Source organism: Panulirus ornatus, chromosome 4 (genome assembly GCF_036320965.1).
Source record: "Panulirus ornatus isolate Po-2019 chromosome 4, ASM3632096v1, whole genome shotgun sequence".
NCBI lineage: Eukaryota > Metazoa > Arthropoda > Malacostraca > Decapoda > Palinuridae > Panulirus > Panulirus ornatus.
In genome coordinates this window covers 74,597,556-74,619,496 of record NC_092227.1, presented here as the reverse complement: position 1 = coordinate 74,619,496, position 21,941 = coordinate 74,597,556, and the positions used below count along the sequence as shown (strand labels likewise).

At 35.0% G+C, this 21,941-nt stretch overlaps 1 protein-coding gene across 8 annotated transcripts in view; it reads right to left on the bottom strand.

Annotated features, from left to right (window-relative positions):
* Positions 1-21,941, bottom strand: part of LOC139767500 (enoyl-CoA delta isomerase 2-like) — a 99,528-nt gene that overhangs the window by 33,493 nt on the left and 44,094 nt on the right. For all 8 annotated transcript variants that reach the window (XM_071696983.1, XM_071696928.1, XM_071696978.1 and 5 more), the window contains exon 6: positions 3,750-3,867. In XM_071696983.1, the coding sequence (XP_071553084.1) occupies positions 3,750-3,867 (118 nt within the window). The remainder of the gene's footprint in view (positions 1-3,749; positions 3,868-21,941) is intronic.

The window sequence follows — 21,941 nt, the reverse complement described above, 5'->3', positions numbered from 1 at the left end:
GATGCTCTGTACATGCCTTCACCCTCTCAATCAATACCCTCCCATATAATTTGCCAGGAATACTCAACAAACTTATACCTCTGTAATTTGAGCACTCACTCTTATCCCCTTTGCCTTTATACAATGGCACTATGCACGCATTCCGCCAATCCTCAGGCACCTCACCATGAGTCATAACTTTTTTAATAAATTCCACTGCAATACCATCCAAACCTGCTGCCTTGCCGGCTTTCATCTTCCGCAAAGCTTTTACTACCTCTTCTCTGTTTACCAAATCATTTTCCCTAACCCTCTCACTTTGCACACCACCTCGACCAAAACACCCTATATCTGCCACTCTGTCATCAGACACATTCAACAAACCTTCAAAATACTCATTCCATCTCCTTCTCACATCACCACTACTTGTTATCACCTCCCCATTTACGCCCTTCACTGAAGTTCCCATTTGCTCCCTTGTCTTACGCACCCTATTTACCTCCTTCCAGAACATCTTTTTATTCTCCCTAAAATTTACTGATAGTCTCTCACCCCAACTCTCATTTGCCCTTTTTTTCACCTCTTGCACCTTTCTCTTGACCTCCTGTCTCTTTCTTTTATACTTCTCCCACTCAATTGCATTTTTTCCCTGCAAAAATCGTCCAAATGCCTCTCTCTTCTCTTTCACTAATACTCTTACTTCTTCATCCCACCACTCACTACCCTTTCTAAACAGCCCACCTCCCACTCTTCTCATGCCACAAGCATCTTTTGCGCAATCCATCACTGATTCCCTAAATACATCCCATTCCTCCCCCACTCCCCTTACTTCCATTGTTCTCACCTTTTTCCATTCTGTACACAGTCTCTCCTGGTACTTCCCCACACAGGTCTCCTTCCCAAGCTCACTTACTCTCACCACCTTCTTCACCCCAACATTCACTCCTCTTTTCTGAAAACCCATACTAATCTTCACCTTAGCCTCCACAAGATAATGATCAGACATCCCTCCAGTTGCACCTCTCAGCACATTAACATCCAAAAGTCTCTCTTTCGCACGCCTGTCAATTAACACGTAATCCAATAACGCTCTCTGGCCATCTCTCCTACTTACATAAGTATACTTATGTATATCTCGCTTTTTAAACCAGGTATTCCCAATCATCAGTCCTTTTTCAGCACATAAATCTACAAGCTCTTCACCATTTCCATTTACAACACTGAACACCCCATGCATACCAATTATTCCCTCAACTGCCACATTACTCACCTTTGCATTCAAATCACCCATCACTATAACCCGGTCTCGTGCATCAAAACCGCTAACACACTCATTCAGCTGCTCCCAAAACACTTGCCTCTCATGATCTTTCTTCTCATGCCCAGGTGCATATGCACCAATAATCACCCACCTCTCTCCATCAACTTTCAATTTTACCCATATTAATCGAGAATTTACTTTCTTACATTCTATCACATACTCCCACAACTCCTGTTTCAGGAGTATTGCTACTCCTTCCCTTGCTCTTGTCCTCTCACTAACCCCTGACTTCACTCCCCAGACATTTCCAAACCACTCTTCCCCTTTACCCTTGAGCTTCGTTTCACTCAGAGCCAAAACATCCAGGTTCCTTTCCTCAAACATACTACCTATCTCTCCTTTTTTCACATCTTGGTTACATCCACACACATTTAGGCACCCCACTCTGAGCCTTCGAGGAGGATGATCACTCCCCGCGTGACTCCTTCTTCTGTTTCCCATTTTAGAAAGTTAATACAAGGAGGGGAGGATTTCCGGCCCCCCGCTCCCGTCCCCTCTAGTCGCTTTCTACGACACGCGAGGAATACGTGGGAAGTATTCTTTCACCCCTATCCCCAGGGATAATATACATATATATATACATATACACACACACACACAACACACACATACGCACATACACACACACACACACACACATACATATATATACATATGAAAAATGTAAGAAACAATTTAGAAAACAAACTTTTAGCTTGAAATGAATGAAAAAAAATGAATGTCACATAATGGTTCAACCTCTGGCTATGGAAAAGGAAATGTACAATTTATTCACACAAACGTCAATAGCAGTTCTCATCAATTTCACCACTGTATCAATAAGCTTCAATGTCTAAGCTACATTTTTCTCCAACTTCACTATTTTCTTGTCAAAAACTATATATATATATATATATATATATATATATATATATATATATATTTTTTTTTTTGCTTTGTCGCTGTCTCCCGCGTTTGCGAGGTAGCGCAAGGAAACAGACCAAAGAAATGGCCCAACCCACCCCCATACACATGTATATACATACGTCCACACACACAAATATACATACCACACAGCTTTCCATGGTTTACCCCAGACGCTTCACATGCCTTGATTCAATCCACTGACAGCACGTCAACCCCGGTATACCACATCGCTCCAATTCACTCTATTCCTTGCCCTCCTTTCACCCTCCTGCATGTTCAGGCCCCGATCACACAAAATCTTTTTCACTCCATCTTTCCACCTCCAATTTGGTCTCCCTCTTCTCCTCGTTCCCTCCACCTCCGACACATATATTCTCTTGGTCAATCTTTCCTCACTCATTCTCTCCATGTGCCCGAACCATTTCAAAACACCCTCTTCTGCTCTCTCAACCACGCTCTTTTTATTTCCACACATCTCTCTTACCCTTACGTTACTTACTCGATCAAACCACCTCACACCACACATTGTCCTCAAACATCTCATTTCCAGCACATCCATCCTCCTGCGCACAACTCTATCCATAGCCCATGCCTCGCAACCATACAACATTGTTGGAACCACTATTCCTTCAAACATACCCATTTTTGCTTTCCGAGATAATGTTCTCGACTTCCACACATTCTTCAAGGCTCCCAGAATTTTCACCCCCTCCTCCACCCTATGATCCACTTCCGCTTCCATGGTTCCATCCGCTGCCAGATCCACTCCCAGATATCTAAAACACTTCACTTCCTCCAGTTTTTCTCCATTCAAACTCACCTCCCAATTGACTTGACCCTCAACCCTACTGTACCTAATAACCTTGCTCTTATTCACATTTGCTCTTAACTTTCTTCTTTCACACACTTTACCAAACTCAGTCACCAGCATGTATGTATGCATGTATGCATACATGTGTGTATAAGAGTGGATGGGTCTTTCTATGTCTGTCTCCTGGCACTACCTTACAGATGCATGAAACAGTGATCAAGTATAAAATAAAAAAAATAAGACACTTTCAACATCAGAAATCTTTTTGATCTTAAACTATGTTACATATCTAAAGTACAAATGTTTCATCCCTTCTCAAGGGGAAATGGCATTATATGGTCTTACAAACCTAAGGAGAAATCTGTGACTTCACAAACCAAGATGGTCAGTCACAAGTAGTTCATTTACATTACAAAAATGAGAAGGTGATTTTTGGAAATTCTTTAGCAACTGAAGTGTGACCCTGCACTCCCAGGAAGTGTTAATTTAATAAGACCTTGACAAAACATTTTATAGGCTATGAAACTATAAGGAAACAAATTTTATAAAAATGGCCTGAATAATATTTCAAATAGCCCTCAAATAATATCAAATTGTCATAAAATTAATTTCCCTCTCTGGATGTTACTGCATTATTTGGTTGTCCTTTGGAGGTAGAGGGAATGGTACATCATCATTAAGAAATAACCATACATCTCAAGAGACTAAATGTGTTGAGGTGTTATAGCATACCTTGTCTGAAGCATATACAATATCGCAGAGTCCCAACATTGTAACTCCAATGCCCACTGCATGGCCATTCACAACAGCAATCAATGGCTTTGGGAAGTCAATCAATGATAAAACAAATCTATGGATGAAAGAAATACAGATGTTGGCTTGATTTTTACATTCAAAACAAATGTTGGGTGCTGTACCAAAGGTTTAAATAACTGAATGAAGCATCTCAAAACATATATACATATATATACATATACACACATGTACATAATTCATACTTGCTGCCTTTATTCATTCCCGTCGCCAAAATCCACTCCCAGATATCTAAAACACTTCACTTCCTCCAGTTTTTCTCCATTCAAACTTACCTCCCAGTTGACTTGTCCCTCAACCCTACTGTACCTAATAACCTTGCTCTTATTCATATTTACTCTCAGCTTTCTTCTTTCACACACTTTACCAAACTCAGTCACCAGCTTCTGCAGTTTCTCACACGAATCAGCCACCAGCGCTGTATCATCAGCGAACAACAACTGACTCACTTCCCAAGCTCTCTCATCCACAACAGACTGCAAACTTGCCCCTCTTTCCAAAACTCTTGCATTCACCTCCCTAACAGAACCATCCATAAACAAATTAAACAACCAAGGAGACACCACACACCCTTGCAGCAAACCTACATTCACTGAGAACCAATCACTTTCCTCTCTTCCTATATGTACACATGCCTTACATCCTCCATAAAAACTTTTCACTGCTTCTAACAACTTGCCTCCGACACCATATATTCTTAATACCTTCCACAGAGCATCTCTATCAACTCTGACATATGGCTTCTACAGATAACTATAATTATATTAATATGCTAATTACTCGACTAATTACACGAATTTTAAAGTTTTGACCACAGATTCTTATTCAGCACCCGTAAAAACATCTATGCTGAAAATTTTAGGAAAATCTATTGTTTCAAAAAAAAAATCAAGAAAAATCCTAGGATAATATTTTGCTCAGATTTTCAACTTCCTCAGATTTTACTGAAAATCTGGGAATATATCGTATTCTATATGATGATTAAGGATATCGAGTCAAAATACTGCATTTCATAAAATTAAGGACTTAATTACATAACATTATTATAATTATATTAATATGCTAATTACTCGACTCATTACACGAATTTTAAGGTTTTGACCACAGATTCGTATTCAGCAGACGTAAAAGCATCTATTCTGAAATTTTCAGTAAAACCTATTTTTTCAAAAAAAATCAAGAAAAATCCAATCTAGGATAATATTTTGCTCAGATTTTCAACTTCTTCAGATTTTAATGAAAATCTGGAAATATGTGGAATTAAATTGGTGATTAAGGATATCGTGTCAAAAGACTGCATTTCGTAAAATTAAGCGCTTAATTACATACTTAATATTAATTATGATATTAATATGCTAATCACTCGACTAATTACACGAATTTTAAGGTTTTGACCACAGCTTCTTATTCAGCAGACGTAAAAACAACTATGCTGAAAACTTGAGGAAAATCTTAAAAAAAAATCAAGAAAAATCCGAGGCTATAGCCTTGGATAATATTTTGTTCAGATTTTAATGAAAATCTGAGAATGTGTGGTATTCTATATGGTGATTAAGGAATCGAGTCAAAAGACTGCATTTCGTAAAACTAAGCGCTTAATTACATACTTAATATCAATTATAATTATATTAATATGCTAATTACTCGACTAAATATATCAATTTTAAGGTTTTGACCACAGATTCGTATTCAACAGATGTAAAATAATCTATGCTGAAAATTTCAGGAAAATCAATTTTTTCATAAAAATCAAGAAAAATCCAAGGCTCAGATTTTCAACTTCCTCAGATTTTAATGATAATCTGGGAATATGTGGAATTCTGTAAGGTGATTAAAGATATCCTGTGAAAAGACTGTATTTCGTAAAATTAAGTGCTTAATTAAATACTTAATATTAATTACGATTATATTGATATGCTAATTACTCGACTAATTACGCGAATTTTAAGGTTTTGACCACAGATTCTTATTCAGCAGACGTAAAAACATCTATGCTAAAAACTTCAGGGAAATCTATTTTCTCAAAAATCAGATTTTCAAATTCTTCAGATTTTAATGAAAATCTGGGAATATGTCGAATTCTATAGGATGATTAAAGATATCGAGTCAAAACACTGCATTTCGTAAAATTAAGCGCTTAATTACATACTTAATATTAATTATAATTATATCAATATGCTAGTTACTCGACTAATTACACGAATTTTAAGGTTTTCACCACAGATTCTTATTCAGCATATGTAAAGGCATCTACTCTGAAATTTACAGAAAAATCTATGTTTTAAAAAAAATCAAGAAAAATCCAAGCCTTGGATAACATTCTGCTCAGATTTTCATTTTCTTCAGATTTTAATGAAAATCTGGGAATATGTCGTACTCTATATGGTGATTAAGGATATCGAGTCAAAAGACTGCATTTCGTAAAAGTAACCGCTTAATTACATACTTAACATTAATTATAACTATCATTATGCAAATTACTCGACTAATTACACGAATTTAAAGGTTTTCACCACAGATTCGTATTCAGCAGACGTAAACCCATCTATGCTGAAATTTGCAGGAAAATTTTTTTCAAAAAAATCAAGAAAAATCCAAGGCCTTGGATATCATTTTGCTCAGATTTTCAACTTCTTCCGATTTTAATGAAAATATGGGAATATGTGGAATTCTATATGGTGATTAAGGATATCGTGTCAAAAGACTGCATTTCCTAAAATTAAGAGCTTAATTACATACTTAATAGTAAGTATAATTATATTAACATGCTAATTACTCGACTAATTACACGAATTATAAGGTTCTGACCACAGATTCTTATTTAGCAGACGTAAAAAACGTGTAGGAAGAGAGGAAAGTGATTGGTTCTCAGTGAATGTAGGTTTGCGGCAGGGGTGTGTGATGTCTCCATGGTTGTTTAATTTGTTTATGGATGGGGTTGTTAGGGAGGTAAATGCAAGAGTCCTGGAAAGAGGGGCAAGTATGAAGTCTGTTGGGGATGAGAGAGCTTGGGAAGTGAGTCAGTTGTTGTTCGCTGATGATACAGCGCTGGTGGCTGATTCATGTGAGAAACTGCAGAAGCTGGTGACTGAGTTTGGTAAAGTGTGTGGAAGAAGAAAGTTAAGAGTAAATGTGAATAAGAGCAAGGTTATTAGGTACAGTAGGGTTGAGGGTCAAGTCAATTGGGAGGTGAGTTTGAATGGAGAAAAACTGGAGGAAGTGAAGTGTTTTAGATATCTGGGAGTGGATCTGTCAGCGGATGGAACCATGGAAGCGGAAGTGGATCATAGGGTGGGGGAGGGGGCGAAAATTTTGGGAGCCTTGAAAAATGTGTGGAAGTCGAGAACATTATCTCGGAAAGCAAAAATGGGTATGTTTGAAGGAATAGTGGTTCCAACAATGCTGTATGGTTGCGAGGCGTGGGCTATGGATAGAGTTGTGCGCAGGAGGATGGATGTGCTGGAAATGAGATGTTTGAGGACAATGTGTGGTGTGAGGTGGTTTGATCGAGTAAGTAACGTAAGGGTAAGAGAGATGTGTGGAAATAAAAAGAGCATGGTTGAGAGAGCAGAAGAGGGTGTTTTGAAATGGTTTGGGCACATGGAGAGAATGAGTGAGGAAAGATTGACCAAGAGGATATATGTGTCGGAGGTGGAGGGAACGAGGAGAAGAGGGAGACCAAATTGGAGGTGGAAAGATGGAGTGAAAAAGATTTTGTGTGATCGGGGCCTGAACATGCAGGAGGGTGAAAGGAGGGCAAGGAATAGAGTGAATTGGAGCGATGTGGTATACAGGGGTTGACGTGCTGTCAGTGGATTGAATCAAGGCATGTGAAGCGTCAGGGGTAAACCATGGAAAGCTGTGTAGGTATGTATATTTGCGTGTGTGGACGTGTGTATGTACATGCGTATGGGGGGGGGGCCATTTCTTTCGTCTGTTTCCTTGCGCTACCTCGCAAACGCGGGAGACAGCGACAAAGTATAAAAAAAAAAAAAAAAAAAACTATGTTGAAAACTTCAGGAAAATTTATATTTTCAAAATTAGATAATATTTTGCTCAGATTTTCAACTTCTTCAGATTTTAATGAAAATCTGTGAATATGTGGAATTCTATATGGTGATTAAGGATATCGAGTCAAAATATTGCATCTCGCAAAATTAAGCGCTTAATTACATACTTATCATTAGTTATAATTACATTAATATGCGATTTACTCGACTAATTACATGAATTTCAAGGTTTTGACTACAGATTCGTATTCAGCAGACGTAAAAGCATCTATGCTGAAATGTTCAGGAAAACATATTTGCTCATAAAAATCAAAAAAAAGAAATCCTAGCCTTGGATAATATTTTCCTCAGATTTTCAACTTCTTCAGATTCTAATGAAATTCTGGCAATACGTCGTACTATATATGGTGATTAAGGATATAGTGTCAAAAGACTGCATTTCGTAATATTAGGCGCTTAATTACATACTTAATATTACTTAGGATTATACTAATATGCTAATTACTCAACTAATTACACGAATTTTAAGGTTTTGACCACAGATTCTCCTTCAGCAGACGTAAAAGCATCCATGCTGAAATTTTCGGAAAATCTATGTTTTCAAAAAAAATCAAGAAAAATCCAAAGCTCAGATTTTCAAATTCATAAGATTTTAATGAAAATCTGGGAAAATGTCGTATTCTATTTGGTGATTAAAGATATCGAGTTAAAAGACTGCATTTCATAAAATCAGGCGCTTAATTACATACTTAATATTAATTATAATTATATCAATGTTAATTACTCGACTAATTACACAAATTTTAAGGTTCTGACCACAGATTCTTATTCAGCAGACGTAAAAACATCTATGCTGAAAACTTCAGGAAAATCTATTTTTCAAAAAATTCAAGAAAAATCCTAGCCTTGGATATATTTTGCTGCTTTTCAACTTCTTCAGATTTTAATGAAAATCTAGCAACACGTCGTACTCTATATGGTGATTAAGAATATCGAGTCAAAAGATGGCATTTCGTAAAATTAAGCGCTTAATCACATACTTTATTTTAATCGTAATTATATTAATATGCTAATTAATCGACTAATTACACGAATTTTAAGGATATGACCACAAATTCTTATTCAGCAGACGTAAAAACATCTATGCTGAATACTTCAGGAAAAACTATTTTTTCAAAAAAATAAAGAAAAATCCAAGGCTATAGCCTTGGATATTTTCCTCAGATTTTCAACTTCCTCAGATTTTAATGAAAATCTGGGAATAAGTGGAATTCTATATGGTCATTAAGGATATTGTGACAGAAGACTGCATTTCGTAAAATTAAGCGCTTAATTACATAAATAATTTTCATTATAATTATATCAATATGCTAATTACTCGAATAATTACACGAATTTTAAGGTTTTGACCACAGATTCTTATTCAGCAGACGTAAAAGCATCCATGTTGAAATTTTCAGAAAAATCTATATTTAAAAAAAAAAAACAAGAAAAATCCAAGCCTGGGATAACAATTTGATCAGATTTTCAACTTCATCAGATTTTAATGAAAATCTGGGAATATGTGGTATTCTATATGGTGATTAAGGATATCGTGTTAAAAGACTGAATTTCGTAAAATCAGGCGCTTAATCACATACTTAACATTAATTAAGATTATATCAATATGCTAATTACTCGACTAATTACACGAATTTTAAGGTTTTGACCATAGATTCTTATTCAGCACAAATAAAAGCATCTATGCTGAAAACTTCAGGAAAATCTATCTTTTCAAAAAAATCAAGAACAATATTTTGCTGATTTTCAACTTCTTCAGATTTTAATGAAAATCTGGCAATACGTCGTATCATATATGGTGATTAAGAATATCGAGTCAAAAGACTGCATTTCGTAAAATTAAGCGCTTAATTACATACTTTATTTTAATCATAATTATATTAATATGCTAATTACTCGACTAATTACACGAATTTTAAGGTTTTGAACACAGATTCTTATTCAGCACACATAAAAACATCTATGCTGACAATTTTAGGAAAATATATTTAAAAAAAAAAATCAAGAAAAATCCAATAATATTTTCATCAGATTTTCAACTTCATCAGATTTTAATGAAAATCTGGCAATATGTGGTATTCTATATGGTGATTAAGGATATCGAGTTAAACGACTGCATTTCGTAAAATCAGGCGCTTAATTACATAATATTAATTAGGATTATATGAATATGCTAATTACTCGACTAATTACACGAACTTTAAGGTTTTGACCAGAGATTCTTATTCAGCATACGAAAAAGCATCGTCAGGAAAATCTATCTTTTCAAAAAAATCAAGAAAAATATTTTGCTCAGATTTTCAAATTCTTCAGATTTTAATGAAAATCTGGCAATATGTCGTATTATATATGTTGATTAAGAATGTCGAGTCAAAAGACTGCATTTCGTAAAATTAAGCGCATAATGACATACTTTATCTTAATAATAATTATATTAATATGCTAATCAATCGACTAATTCCACGAAGTTTAAGGTTTTGAACAGAGATTCTTATTCAGCACACCTAAAAACATCTATGCTGAAAAGGTCAGGAAAATCTATTTTTTCAAAAAAATCAAGAAAAATCCAAGGCTATATAGCCTAGGATAATACTTTGCTCTGAGTTTCAACTTCTTCAGATTTTAATGAAAATCTGAGAATATGTGGTATTCTATATGGTGATTAAGGATATCGAGTAAAAAGACTGCATTTCATAAAATTACGCGCTTAATTACATACTTAATATTAGGTTTTTTTTTTTTTTTTTGCTTTGTCGCTGTCTCCCGCGTTTGCGAGGTAGCGCAAGGAAACAGACGAAAGAAATGGCCCAACCCACCCCTATACACATACCTTGATTCAATCCACTGACAGCACGTCAACCCCGGTATACCACATCGCTCCAATTCACTCTATTCTTTGCCCTCCTTTCACCCTCCTGCATGTTCAGGCCCCGATCACACAAAATCTTTTTCACTCCATCTTTCCACCTCCAATTTGGTCTCCCTCTTCTCCTCGTTCCCTCCACCTCCGACACATATATCCTCTTGGTCAATCTTTCCTCACTCATTCTCTCCATGTGACCAAACCATTTCAAAACACCCTCTTCTGCTCTCTCAACCACGCTCTTTTTATTTCCACACATCCCTCTTACCCTTACGTTACTTACTCAATCAAACCACCTCACACCACACATTGTCCTCAAACATCTCATTTCCAGCACATCCATCCTCCTGCGCACAACTCTATCCATAGTCCACGCCTCGCAACCATACAACATTGTTGGAACCACTATTACTTCAAACAAACCCATTTTTGCTTTCCGAGATAATGTTCTCGACTTCCACACATTCTTCAAGGCTCCCAGAATTTTCGCCCCCTCCCCCACCCTATGATACACTTCCGCTTCTATGGTTCCATCCGCTGCCAGATCCACTCCCAGATATCTAAAACACTTCACTTCCTCCAGTTTTTCTCCATTCAAACTCACCTCCCAATTAGGTATAATTACATTATGCTAATCACTCGAATAATTACACGAATCTTAAGGTTCAGACCACAGATTCTTATTCAGTAGACGTTAAAACATCTATCCTGAAAACTTCAGGAAAATCTATTTTTCAAAAAAATCAAGAAAAATCCTAGGCAATATAGCATTGGATAATATTTTGCTGATTTTCAACTTCTTCAGATTTTAATGAAAATCTGGCAATAAGTCGTACTCTATATGGTGATTAAGAATATCGAGTAAAAAGACTGCATTTCGTAAAATTAAGCGCTTAATTACATACTTTATTTTAATCATAATTATATTAATATGCTATTTACTCGACTAATTACACGAATTTTAAGGTTCTGACCACAAATTCTTATTCAGCAGATGTAAAAACATCTATGCTGAAAACTTTAGGAAAATCTATTTTTTCAAAAAAATCAAGAAAAAATCCAAGGCTATAGCCTGGGATAATATTTTCCTCAGATTTTCAACTTCCTCAGATTTTAATGAAAATCTGGAACTATGTGGAATTCTATATGGTCATTAAGGATATCGTTTCAAAAGACTGCATTTCGAAAAATCAGGCGCTTAATAACATACTTAATATTAATTAGGATTATATTATCATGCTAATTACTCGTCTAATTACACGAAGTTTAAGGTTTTGACCATAGATTCTTATTCATCAGACGTAAAAGGATCTATGCTGAAAACTTCAAGAAAATCTATCTTTTCAAAAAAATCAAGAAAAATAATTTGCTGATTTTCAACTTCTTCAGATTTTAATGAAAATCTGGCAATACGTCGTATTATATATGATGATTAAGAATATCGAATCAAAAGACTGTATTTCGTAAAATTAAGCGCTTAATTACATACTTTATTTTAATCATTATATTAATATGCTAATTACTCGACTAATTACACGAAGTTTATGGTTTTGACCACAGATTCTTATTCAGCAGACGTAAAAGCATCCATACTGAAATTTTCAGAAAAATCTATGTTTTCAAAAAAATCAAGAAAAATCCAAGGCCTGGTATAATAATTTGATCAGATTTTCAACTTCATCAGATTTTAATGAAAATCTGGGAATATGTGGTATTCTATATGGTGATTAAGGATATCGAGTTAAAAGACTGCATTTCGTAAAATCAGGCGCTTAATTACATACTTAATATTGATTAGGATTATATTAATATGCTAATTACTCGACTAAATACACGAATTTTAAGGTTCTGACCACAAATTCTTATTCAGCAGACGTAAAAACATCTATGCTGAAAACTTCAGGAAAAACTATTTTTCAAAAAAATCAAGAAAAATCCTAGGCTATAGTATATAGAGCCGTGGATAATATTTTGCTGATTATCAACTTCTTCAGATTTTAATGAAAATCTTGGAATATGTGGTATTCTATATGGTGATTAAGGAATCGAGTAAAAAGACTGCATTTCGTAAAATTAAGCGCTTAATTACATACTAAATATTAAGTATAATTATATTAATATGTACAGAGCATCAGATTGGGGAAGAGCAGTGCGGTTTCAGAAGTGGTAGAGGATGTGTGGATCAGGTGTTTGCTTTGAAGAATGTATGTGAGAAATACTTAGAAAAGCAAAGGGATTTGTATGTAGCATTTATGGATCTGGAGAAGGCATATGATAGAGTTGATAGAGATGCTCTGTGGAAGGTATTAAGAATATATGGTGTGGGAGGCAAGTTGTTAGAAGCAGTGAAAAGTTTTTATCGAGGATGTAAGGCATGTGTACGTGTAGGAAGAGAGGAAAGTGATTGGTTCTCAGTGAATGTAGGTTTGCGGCAGGGGTGTGTGATGTCTCCATGGTTGTTTAATTTGTTTATGGATGGGGTTGTTAGGGAGGTAAATGCAAGAGTCCTGGAAAGAGGGGCAAGTATGAAGTCTGTTGGGGATGAGAGAGCTTGGGAAGTGAGTCAGTTGTTGTTCACTGATGATACAGCGCTGGTGGCTGATTCATGTGAGAAACTGCAGAAGCTGGTGACTGAGTTTGGTAAAGTGTGTGGAAGAAGAAAGTTAAGAGTAAATGTGAATAAGAGCAAGGTTATTAGGTACAGTAGGGTTGAGGGTCAAGTCAATTGGGAGGTGAGTTTGAATGGAGAAAAACTGGAGGAAGTGAAGTGTTTTAGATATCTGGGAGTGGATCTGTCAGCGGATGGAACCATGGAAGCGGAAGTGGATCATAGGGTGGGGGAGGGGGCGAAAATTTTGGGAGCCTTGAAAAATGTGTGGAAGTCGAGAACATTATCTCGGAAAGCAAAAATGGGTATGTTTGAAGGAATAGTGGCTCCAACAATGTTGTATGGTTGCGAGGCGTGGGCTATGGATAGAGTTGTGCGCAGGAGGATGGATGTGCTGGAAATGAGATGTTTGAGGAAAATGTGTGGTGTAAGGTGGTTTGATCGAGTAAGTAACGTAAGGGTAAGAGAGATGTGTGGAAATAAAAAGAGCGTGGTTGAGAGAGCAGAAGAGGGTGTTTTGAAATGGTTTGGGCACATGGAGAGAATGAGTGAGGAAAGATTGACCAAGAGGATATATGTGTCGGAGTTGGAGGGAACGAGGAGAAGAGGGAGACCAAATTGGAGGTGGAAAGATGGAGTGAAAAAGATTTTGTGTGATCGGGGCCTGAACATGCAGGAGGGTGAAAGGAGGGCAAGGAATAGAGTGAATTGGAGCGATGTGGTATACAGGGGTTGACGTGCTGTCAGTGGATTGAATCAAGGCATGTGAAGCGTCTGGGGTAAACCATGGAAAGCTGTGTAGGTATGTATGTTTGCGTGTGTGGACGTGTGTATGTACATGTGTATGGGGGGGGGGGGTTGGGCCATTTCTTTTGTCTGTTTCCTTGCGCTACCTCGCAAACGCGGGAGACAGCGACAAAGTATAAAAAAAAAAAAAAAAAATATTAATATGCTAATCACTCGAATAATTACACGAATCTTAAGGTTCAGACCACAGATTCTTATTCAGTAGACGTAAAAACATCTATCCTGAAAACTTCAGGAAAATCTATTTTTCAAAAAAATCAAGAAAAATCCTAGGCTATATAGCCTTGGATAATATTTTGCTGATTATCGACTTCTTCAGATTTTAATGAAAATCTGGCAATACGTTGGATTCTATATGGTGATTAAGAATATCGAGTAAAACGACTGCATTTCGTAAAATTAAGCGCTTAATTACATACTTTATTTTAATCATAATTATATTAATATGCTATTTACTCGACTAATTACACGAATTTTAAGGTTCTGACCACAAATTCGTATTCAGCAGACGTAAAAACATCTATGCTGAAAACTTCAGGAAAATCTATTTTTTCAAAAAAATCAAGAAAAATCCAAGGCTATAGCCTGGGATAATATTTTCCTCAAATTTTCAACTTCCTCAGATTTTAATGAAAATCTGGGAATATGTGGAATTCTATAGGCATTAAGGATATTTTTCAAAAACGCATTCGAAAAATCAGGCGCTTAATAACATACTTAATAAAAAATTAGGATTATTTTTATTGCTAATTACCGTCAATTACACGAATTTTAAGGTTTTGACCATAGATTCTTACCCTCAGACGTAAAAGGATCTATGCGAAAACTTAAAGAAAATCTTTTTTTTTCAAAAAAATAAAGAAAAATAATTTGCTGATTTTCAATTTCTTCAGTTTTTTAAGAAAATTGAATAGTGTATTTATAGGTTTAAAATATCGAATCAAAAGACTGTATTTCGTAAAATTAAGCGCTTAATTACATACTTTATTTTAACCCTTTATATTAATATGCTAATTACCACTAATTACACGAATTTATGGTTTTGACCACAGATTCTTATTCAGCAACTAAAACACCCATCTGAAATTTTCAGAAAAATCTTTTTTCAAAAAAATCAAAAAAAATCCAAGGCCTGGTAAATAATTTGATCAGATTTTCAACTTCACAGATTTTAATGAAAATCGGGAATAGTGGTATTTATATGGTTTTAAAGGGATATCGATTTAAAAAGACTGCTTTTCGTAAAATCAGGCGTTTAAAATTACATACTTAATATTAATTAGGATTATATTAATATCAATTACTCGACAAATACACAATTTTAAGGTTTTGCCCAAAAATTTCTTATTCAGAAGTAAAAACATCTATGCTGAAAACTTCAAAAAAACTATTTTTCAAAAAAATCAAGAAAAACCTGGGCTATTAATAAGCCGTGGAAAATATTTTGCTGATTATCAACTTCTTCAGATTTTAATAAAAATTTTGGAATATTGGTTTTCTATATGTAATTAAGGAATCGAGTAAAAAGACGCTTTTCGAAAAAATTAAGCGCTTAATTACATACTAAATATTAAGTATAATTATTTTAAATATGTACAAGCATCAGTTTGGGGAAGAGCAGTGCGGTTTCAGAAGGGGTAGAGGATTTTGGGGATCAGGTGTTGCTTTGAAGAAGTAGTGAAAAATATTTTAGAAAAGAAAAAGGGATTTGATGTGCATTTAGGGATCTGGGAAGGGATATGATAAATTGATAGAGATGCTCTGTGGGAAGGGATTAAGAATAATGGTGTGGGAGGCAAGTTGTTAGAAGCAGTGAAAAATTTTTATCGAGGATGTAAGGCAGTTTTACTGTAGGGAAAAGAGGAAAATGATTGGTTCTCAGTGAATGTAGGGTTTTTGGGAGGGGTGTGTGATGTCCCATGGTTGTTTTAATTTGTTTTATGGATGGGGTTGTTGGGGGGTAAATGCAAGAGTCCTGGAAAGAGGGCAAATAGAATCTGTTGGGGATGAGAGACTTGGGAATGAGTCCCGTTTTGTTCACTGATGATACACGCTGGTGGCTGATTCCGTGAGAAACTGCAAACTTTCTGATTTGGGAAAGTGTGTGGAAGAAGAAAGTTTAAAAGTAAATGTAATAAAGCAAGGTTATTAGGTACAGTAGGGGTTTAGGGGCAAGTCAATTGGGAGGTGAGTTTGAATGGAGAAAAACTGGAGGAAGTAAGGTTTTTTTGATATCTGGGATATCTGCACGATGAACCATGGGGAAACGGAAAAAGGGCATAGGTGGGGAGGGGGCAAAATTTGGACCCTTGAAAAATGTGTGGAATAGAAAAATTATTTCGAAAGCAAAAAATGGGTTTTGTTTGAAGGAAAAGTGGCCAACAATGTTGTATGGGTTTCGAGGCGTGGGCTAGGGTAGAGTTTTTGCGCAGGAGGGTGGATGTGCTGGGAAAAGGATGTTGAGGAAAATGTGTGGTGTAAGGTGGTTTGATCGAGAAGTAACGTAAGGGTAAGAGAGATTTTGGAAATAAAAAGACTGGTTGAGAGAGCAAAGAGGGTGTTTTGAAATGGTTTGGGCACATGGGGGGGGGGAAAAAGGGGGAAAGGGGGGGAAAAACGAGGAAAAAGGGGCCAAAAGGGGTGGGAAAAGTGGGGGTGGAAAGGGAAGGGGCCAAATGAGGGGGGGAAAGAGGAAAGGGAAAAAGAATTGGGGATTGGGGTAACAGGGGGAGGTGAAAAGGGAGAATAAGGCATTGAAACGTGGGGGAAACCCTGGGGGCCCGTGTGGATGTAGGCTGTTTGGGCGTGGTAAAAGGAATTTGGTATGGGGGGGGGGGGTTGGGGGGGCCCTTTCTTTTTTTCTGTTTTCCTTGCGCTACCCGCAAACGCGGGGGACAGCGACAAAGATAAAAAAAAAAAAAAAAAAAAAAATTAATATGCTAACACTCAAAAAATTAACGAATCTTTAAGGTTCAACCACAGATTCTTATTCAGTAGACGAAAAACACTATCCTGAAAACTTCAGGAAAACTATTTTTCAAAAAAATCAAGAAAAATCCAGGGTATATACCTTGATAATATTTTGCTATATCACTTCTTCAGATTTTTAAAGAAAAACTGGAATATTGGGGTTTTAATGGGGATTAAAGAAAATCGAGAAAACGACTGCATTTCGTAAAATTAAAAACGCTTAATTTCATACTTTATTTTAATCATAATTATATTAAAAAGCTATTTACTCGACAATTACACGAATTTTAAGGTTTACCACAATTTTTTATTCACAGACGAAAAACATCATGCGAAAACTTTAGGGAAAAACTATTTTTTCAAAAAAATCAAGAAAAAAACCAAGGCTATAGCCTGGGATAATATTTTCCTCAAATTTCAACTTTCCCCAATTTTAATAAAATCTGGAATAGTGGAAAATTCTATAGGTCATTAAAGGGTATCGGTTCAAAAGAAATGCATTTGAAAAATCAGGCGCTCAATTACATACTTAATATTAATTAGGGTTATAAAGCTAATTACTCGTTTTAAATTTCACGGATTTAAGGTTTTGACCACATACTTATTCAGCAGACGTAAAAAGGGCTAGCGAAAACTTTAGGAAAATCTATCTTTTTAAAAAAAAACAAGAAAAAAATTTTGCTTAGATTTTCAACTTCAGATTTTAATGAAAATCTGGAATATGAAATTCCCCAAGGGATTAAGAAAATCGATCAAAACTGCATTTCATAAAATTACGCTTAATTACATACATTAGTTTAATAATTATATTAAATGCTAAATTCTCGACTAATTCACAATTTTAAGTTTTGACCACAATTTTTATTCAGCACACTAAAAACATCTATGCTGACAATTTTAGGAAAATCAAAATTTTCAAAGAAAATCAAGAAAAATCCAAGGAATAACATTTTGCTCAGATTTTCACCTTCCTCAGATCTTAAAGAAAATCTGGAAATATGTGGAATTCTATATGTTGATTACGGATATAGTGTCAAAAGACTGCATTTCGTAAAATTAGGTGCTTAATTACGTACTTAATATTAATTAGGATTATATTATGCTAATCACTCGACTAATTACACGAATTTTAAGGTTTTGACCACAGATTCTTAATCAGCAGACGTAAAACCATCCATGCTGAAACTTTCAGAAAAATCTATGATTGCAAAAAAATCAAGAAAAATCCAAGCCTAGGATAATACTTTGCTCAGATTTTCAACTTCATCAGATTTTAATGAATATCGGGAATAGGGTTTTTCTAATGGGGAATAAGGATATCAGTTAAAAGACGCATTTCGTAAAATCAGGCCTTAATTCATACTTAAAAAATTAGGATTTTATTAATATGCTAATTATCGCAATTACCGAATTTTAAGGTTTTTACCACAAATCTTATTCAAGACGTAAAAACATCATGCTGAAAACTTCAGGAAAATCTATTTTTTCAAAAAATAAGAAAAACCAAGCTAATATAGGATAATATTTTCCTCCCGATTTTCAACTTCCTCAGATTTTTAAAGAAAAAACTGGGGAAAATGGGAATTCAAAATGGTCATAAGGATACGTGTCAAAAGACTGCATTTCTAAAATTAAAGCGCTTGATTACAAAATAATTTTTATTTTAATTTTATTAGGGTAATTTAAATCGATTTAAATTTCCCGAATTTTAACTTTGCCCATATTCTTATTCGCAGATGAAAACATCCATGCTGAAATTTTAGAAAAAACATTTTTCAAAAAAAACAAAAAAAACCAAGGTTTTTAGCCTGGGAAATAATTTGTCAGATTTTCAGCTTCATCAGATTTTAATGAAAATCTGGGAATATGCAGCATTCTTTATGGTATTTAAAATATCGGTAAAAAACGCATTCGTAAAATTAGGGGCCCTTAATTCTACTTATTTTAAATTTAAATTTTAAAAAGCTAATTACTCTCAATTACACGAATTTTAAGGTTTTGACCACAGATTCTTTTTCAGCAGACGTAAAAGGATCTATACTGAAAACTTGGGAAAATCTATCTTTTTCAAAAAAAAACAAGAAAAAATTTTGCTGAATTTTCAACTTCTTCAATTTTAATAAAAACTGGCAATACGTCTATCTCTAGGGGATTTAAAAATCGATTTAAAAAACTGCTTTCAAAAATTAACCCTTAATCACATACTTTATCTTAATAATTATATTTTGCTAATTACTCGACTAATCCAAAATTTTAAAGGGTTTTTAGCACGATTCTTATTCAGCACACGTAAAAACATCTATCTGAAAATTTTAGGGAAAAACTTTTTTTCAAAAAAAAAACAAGAAAAATCAAAACATATTTTGCTCTGATTTTTCAACTTCTTCAGATTTTAATGAAAATCTGGGGAAAAGTGGTATTCTATATGGTGATTTAAAGGGTATCGATCAAAAGACTGCATTCGAAAATTAAGCGCTAATTAATACTTAATTTAAAAAATAAAATTTCTAAACTGACTAATTACAACGAATTTTTAAAGGTTCTGCACAATTCTTATTCAGCAGACGTAAAAACTCTATCTAAAAACTCAGGAAAAATCTATTTTTCAAAAAATCAAGAAAAATCCTGCTTGGATTTTTTGCTGTTTTTTCAATTTCTTCAGTTTTTAATGAAAACGGCAATCGTCGTATTCTCTATGGTGTTTAAAAATATCGAGTCAAAAACTGCTTTTTCGAAAAATTTAACGCTTAATTACAACTTTTTTTAAATCATAATTATAAATCTTCTTTTTACCAACTAATCAAACGAATTTTAAGGTTCTGACCACAAATTTTTATTCAGCAGATGTAAAAACATCTATGCTGAAAACTTCAGGAAAACTTTTTTTTTTCAAAAAAATCCTGATTTTTAATTTTTCATCAATTTTAATGAAAACCGGGGAATATGGGCCATCCAAAATGGTAATTAAGGATATCATGTAAAAGACTGCATTTCGAAAAAACAGGCGCCTAATTACATACTAAATTTTTAATTTACATTATTTTATCTAATTACCGACAATTACACAAATTTTAAAAAAACGTTTTGGCCCCCACAGTTTCTTCAGCACACGTAAAAGACTATGCTGAAAACTTAGGGGAATTATGTAAATTTCAATAGGCATAAAGGATATCGTGCCCAAATACTCATTTCGTAAAAAAAAGCGTTAATTACAAAATTTTAAATTATAAAAAATTAACATAACTAATTACTCGACAATTACACATTTTAAAGGGGGGATTTGCCCCACAGATTCTTTTTTTCAGCAACATAAAAGAAATCCATGCTAAAATTTTTCCCAGAAAAATCTATGTTTTCGAAAAAATCAAAAAAAAATCCATAATATGGGGATAAAATTTTTCTAAATTTTTTCAACTTATCAGATTTTATTGAAAATCGGCAATTTTGGTATTCTATATGGTGATTAAGGATATCGATAAGGACTGCTTTTCGTAAAATCGGGCCCTTTTAATTAAATACTAATTTTAATTGGGAAATATATTAGCTAAACGTGCGAAAAAAGCGACTAGAGGGGAGGGGACCCAGGGGGGCCAGAATCCTACCCTCCTTGTATTTTTAACTTCAAAATGGAAACAGAGAAAGGAGTCCCGGGGGAGTGCTCATCCTCCTCGAAGCTCAGACTGGGGGGTCAAAAATTGTGGGGGATTTAACCAAAAATTAAAAAAAGGGAGAGACAGGAATAGGTTTAGGAAAGGAACCGGGAAATGTTTTGGCTCTGAGTGAAACAAGCTAAAGGGTAAGGGGAAAGTGTTTGGGAATTTTTGGGGAAATAAATCAGGGGTTAGTGAGAGGACAAGAGCAAGGGAAGGATTAGCACTACTCATGAAACAGGAGTTGTGGGAGTAGGATAGAATGTAAAAAGTAAATTCCCATTAAATGGAAAAACCCAAAAAGTGATGAGAGAGATGGGTGATTACTGTGCTTTATCACCTGGGCAGGAAAAAAAGATCATGGAAGAAGTTTTTTGGACAGCTGAATGAGGTGTTAGTGGTTTTGAAGCACGAGACCGGGTGTTTGAATGCAAAGGTGGGGTAATGTGGTTGTAAATGGAATGGTGAAGAGCTTTTAATTTAAAGGGGCCGAAAAAGGACTGGGATTGGGAATACCTGGTTTAAAAAGCGGATATACATAAAATTACCTAAGTAGTAGAGAGATGGCCCCGAGCGTTTTGGATTAAAGGTTAATTTACAGGCGCGAAAAAGGACTTTTGATGTTAATGGCGAGAAGGCAACTAGGGATGTCTGATCATTATCTTTGGGAGGGTAAGGTAAGATCTGTATGGGTTTTTTAAAAAGAAAGTGGGAAAGTTGGGGAAAAAAGGGGGTGAGAGAAAATGAGCTGGTAAGGAGGCTGTTTGAGGAAGTACCAGGAGAGACTATACAGAATGGGAAAAAGGTGAGACAAAGGAAGTAAGGGGAAATGGGGGAGGAAAGATGTATTTAGGGAATCAGTGATGATTGCCAAAAGAAGCTTTTGGCATGAGAAAGTGGAGGTGGGTTATAAAAGGTAGTGAGTTGGGGATGAAGAGTAAGAGTATTTGTGAAGAGAAAGAAAGGCAAGTGACGATTTTTTCAGGGAAAAAATGCAATGAGTGGGAGATGTATAAAAGAAAGAGACAGGAGGTCAAGGAAAGGTCAAAGGTGAAAAAGAGGGCAAATAGAGTTGGGGTGAGAAGTATCTTAAATTTAGGAGAATAAAAAAATGTTTTTTTGGGAAAGGGGGTAAATAAAGTG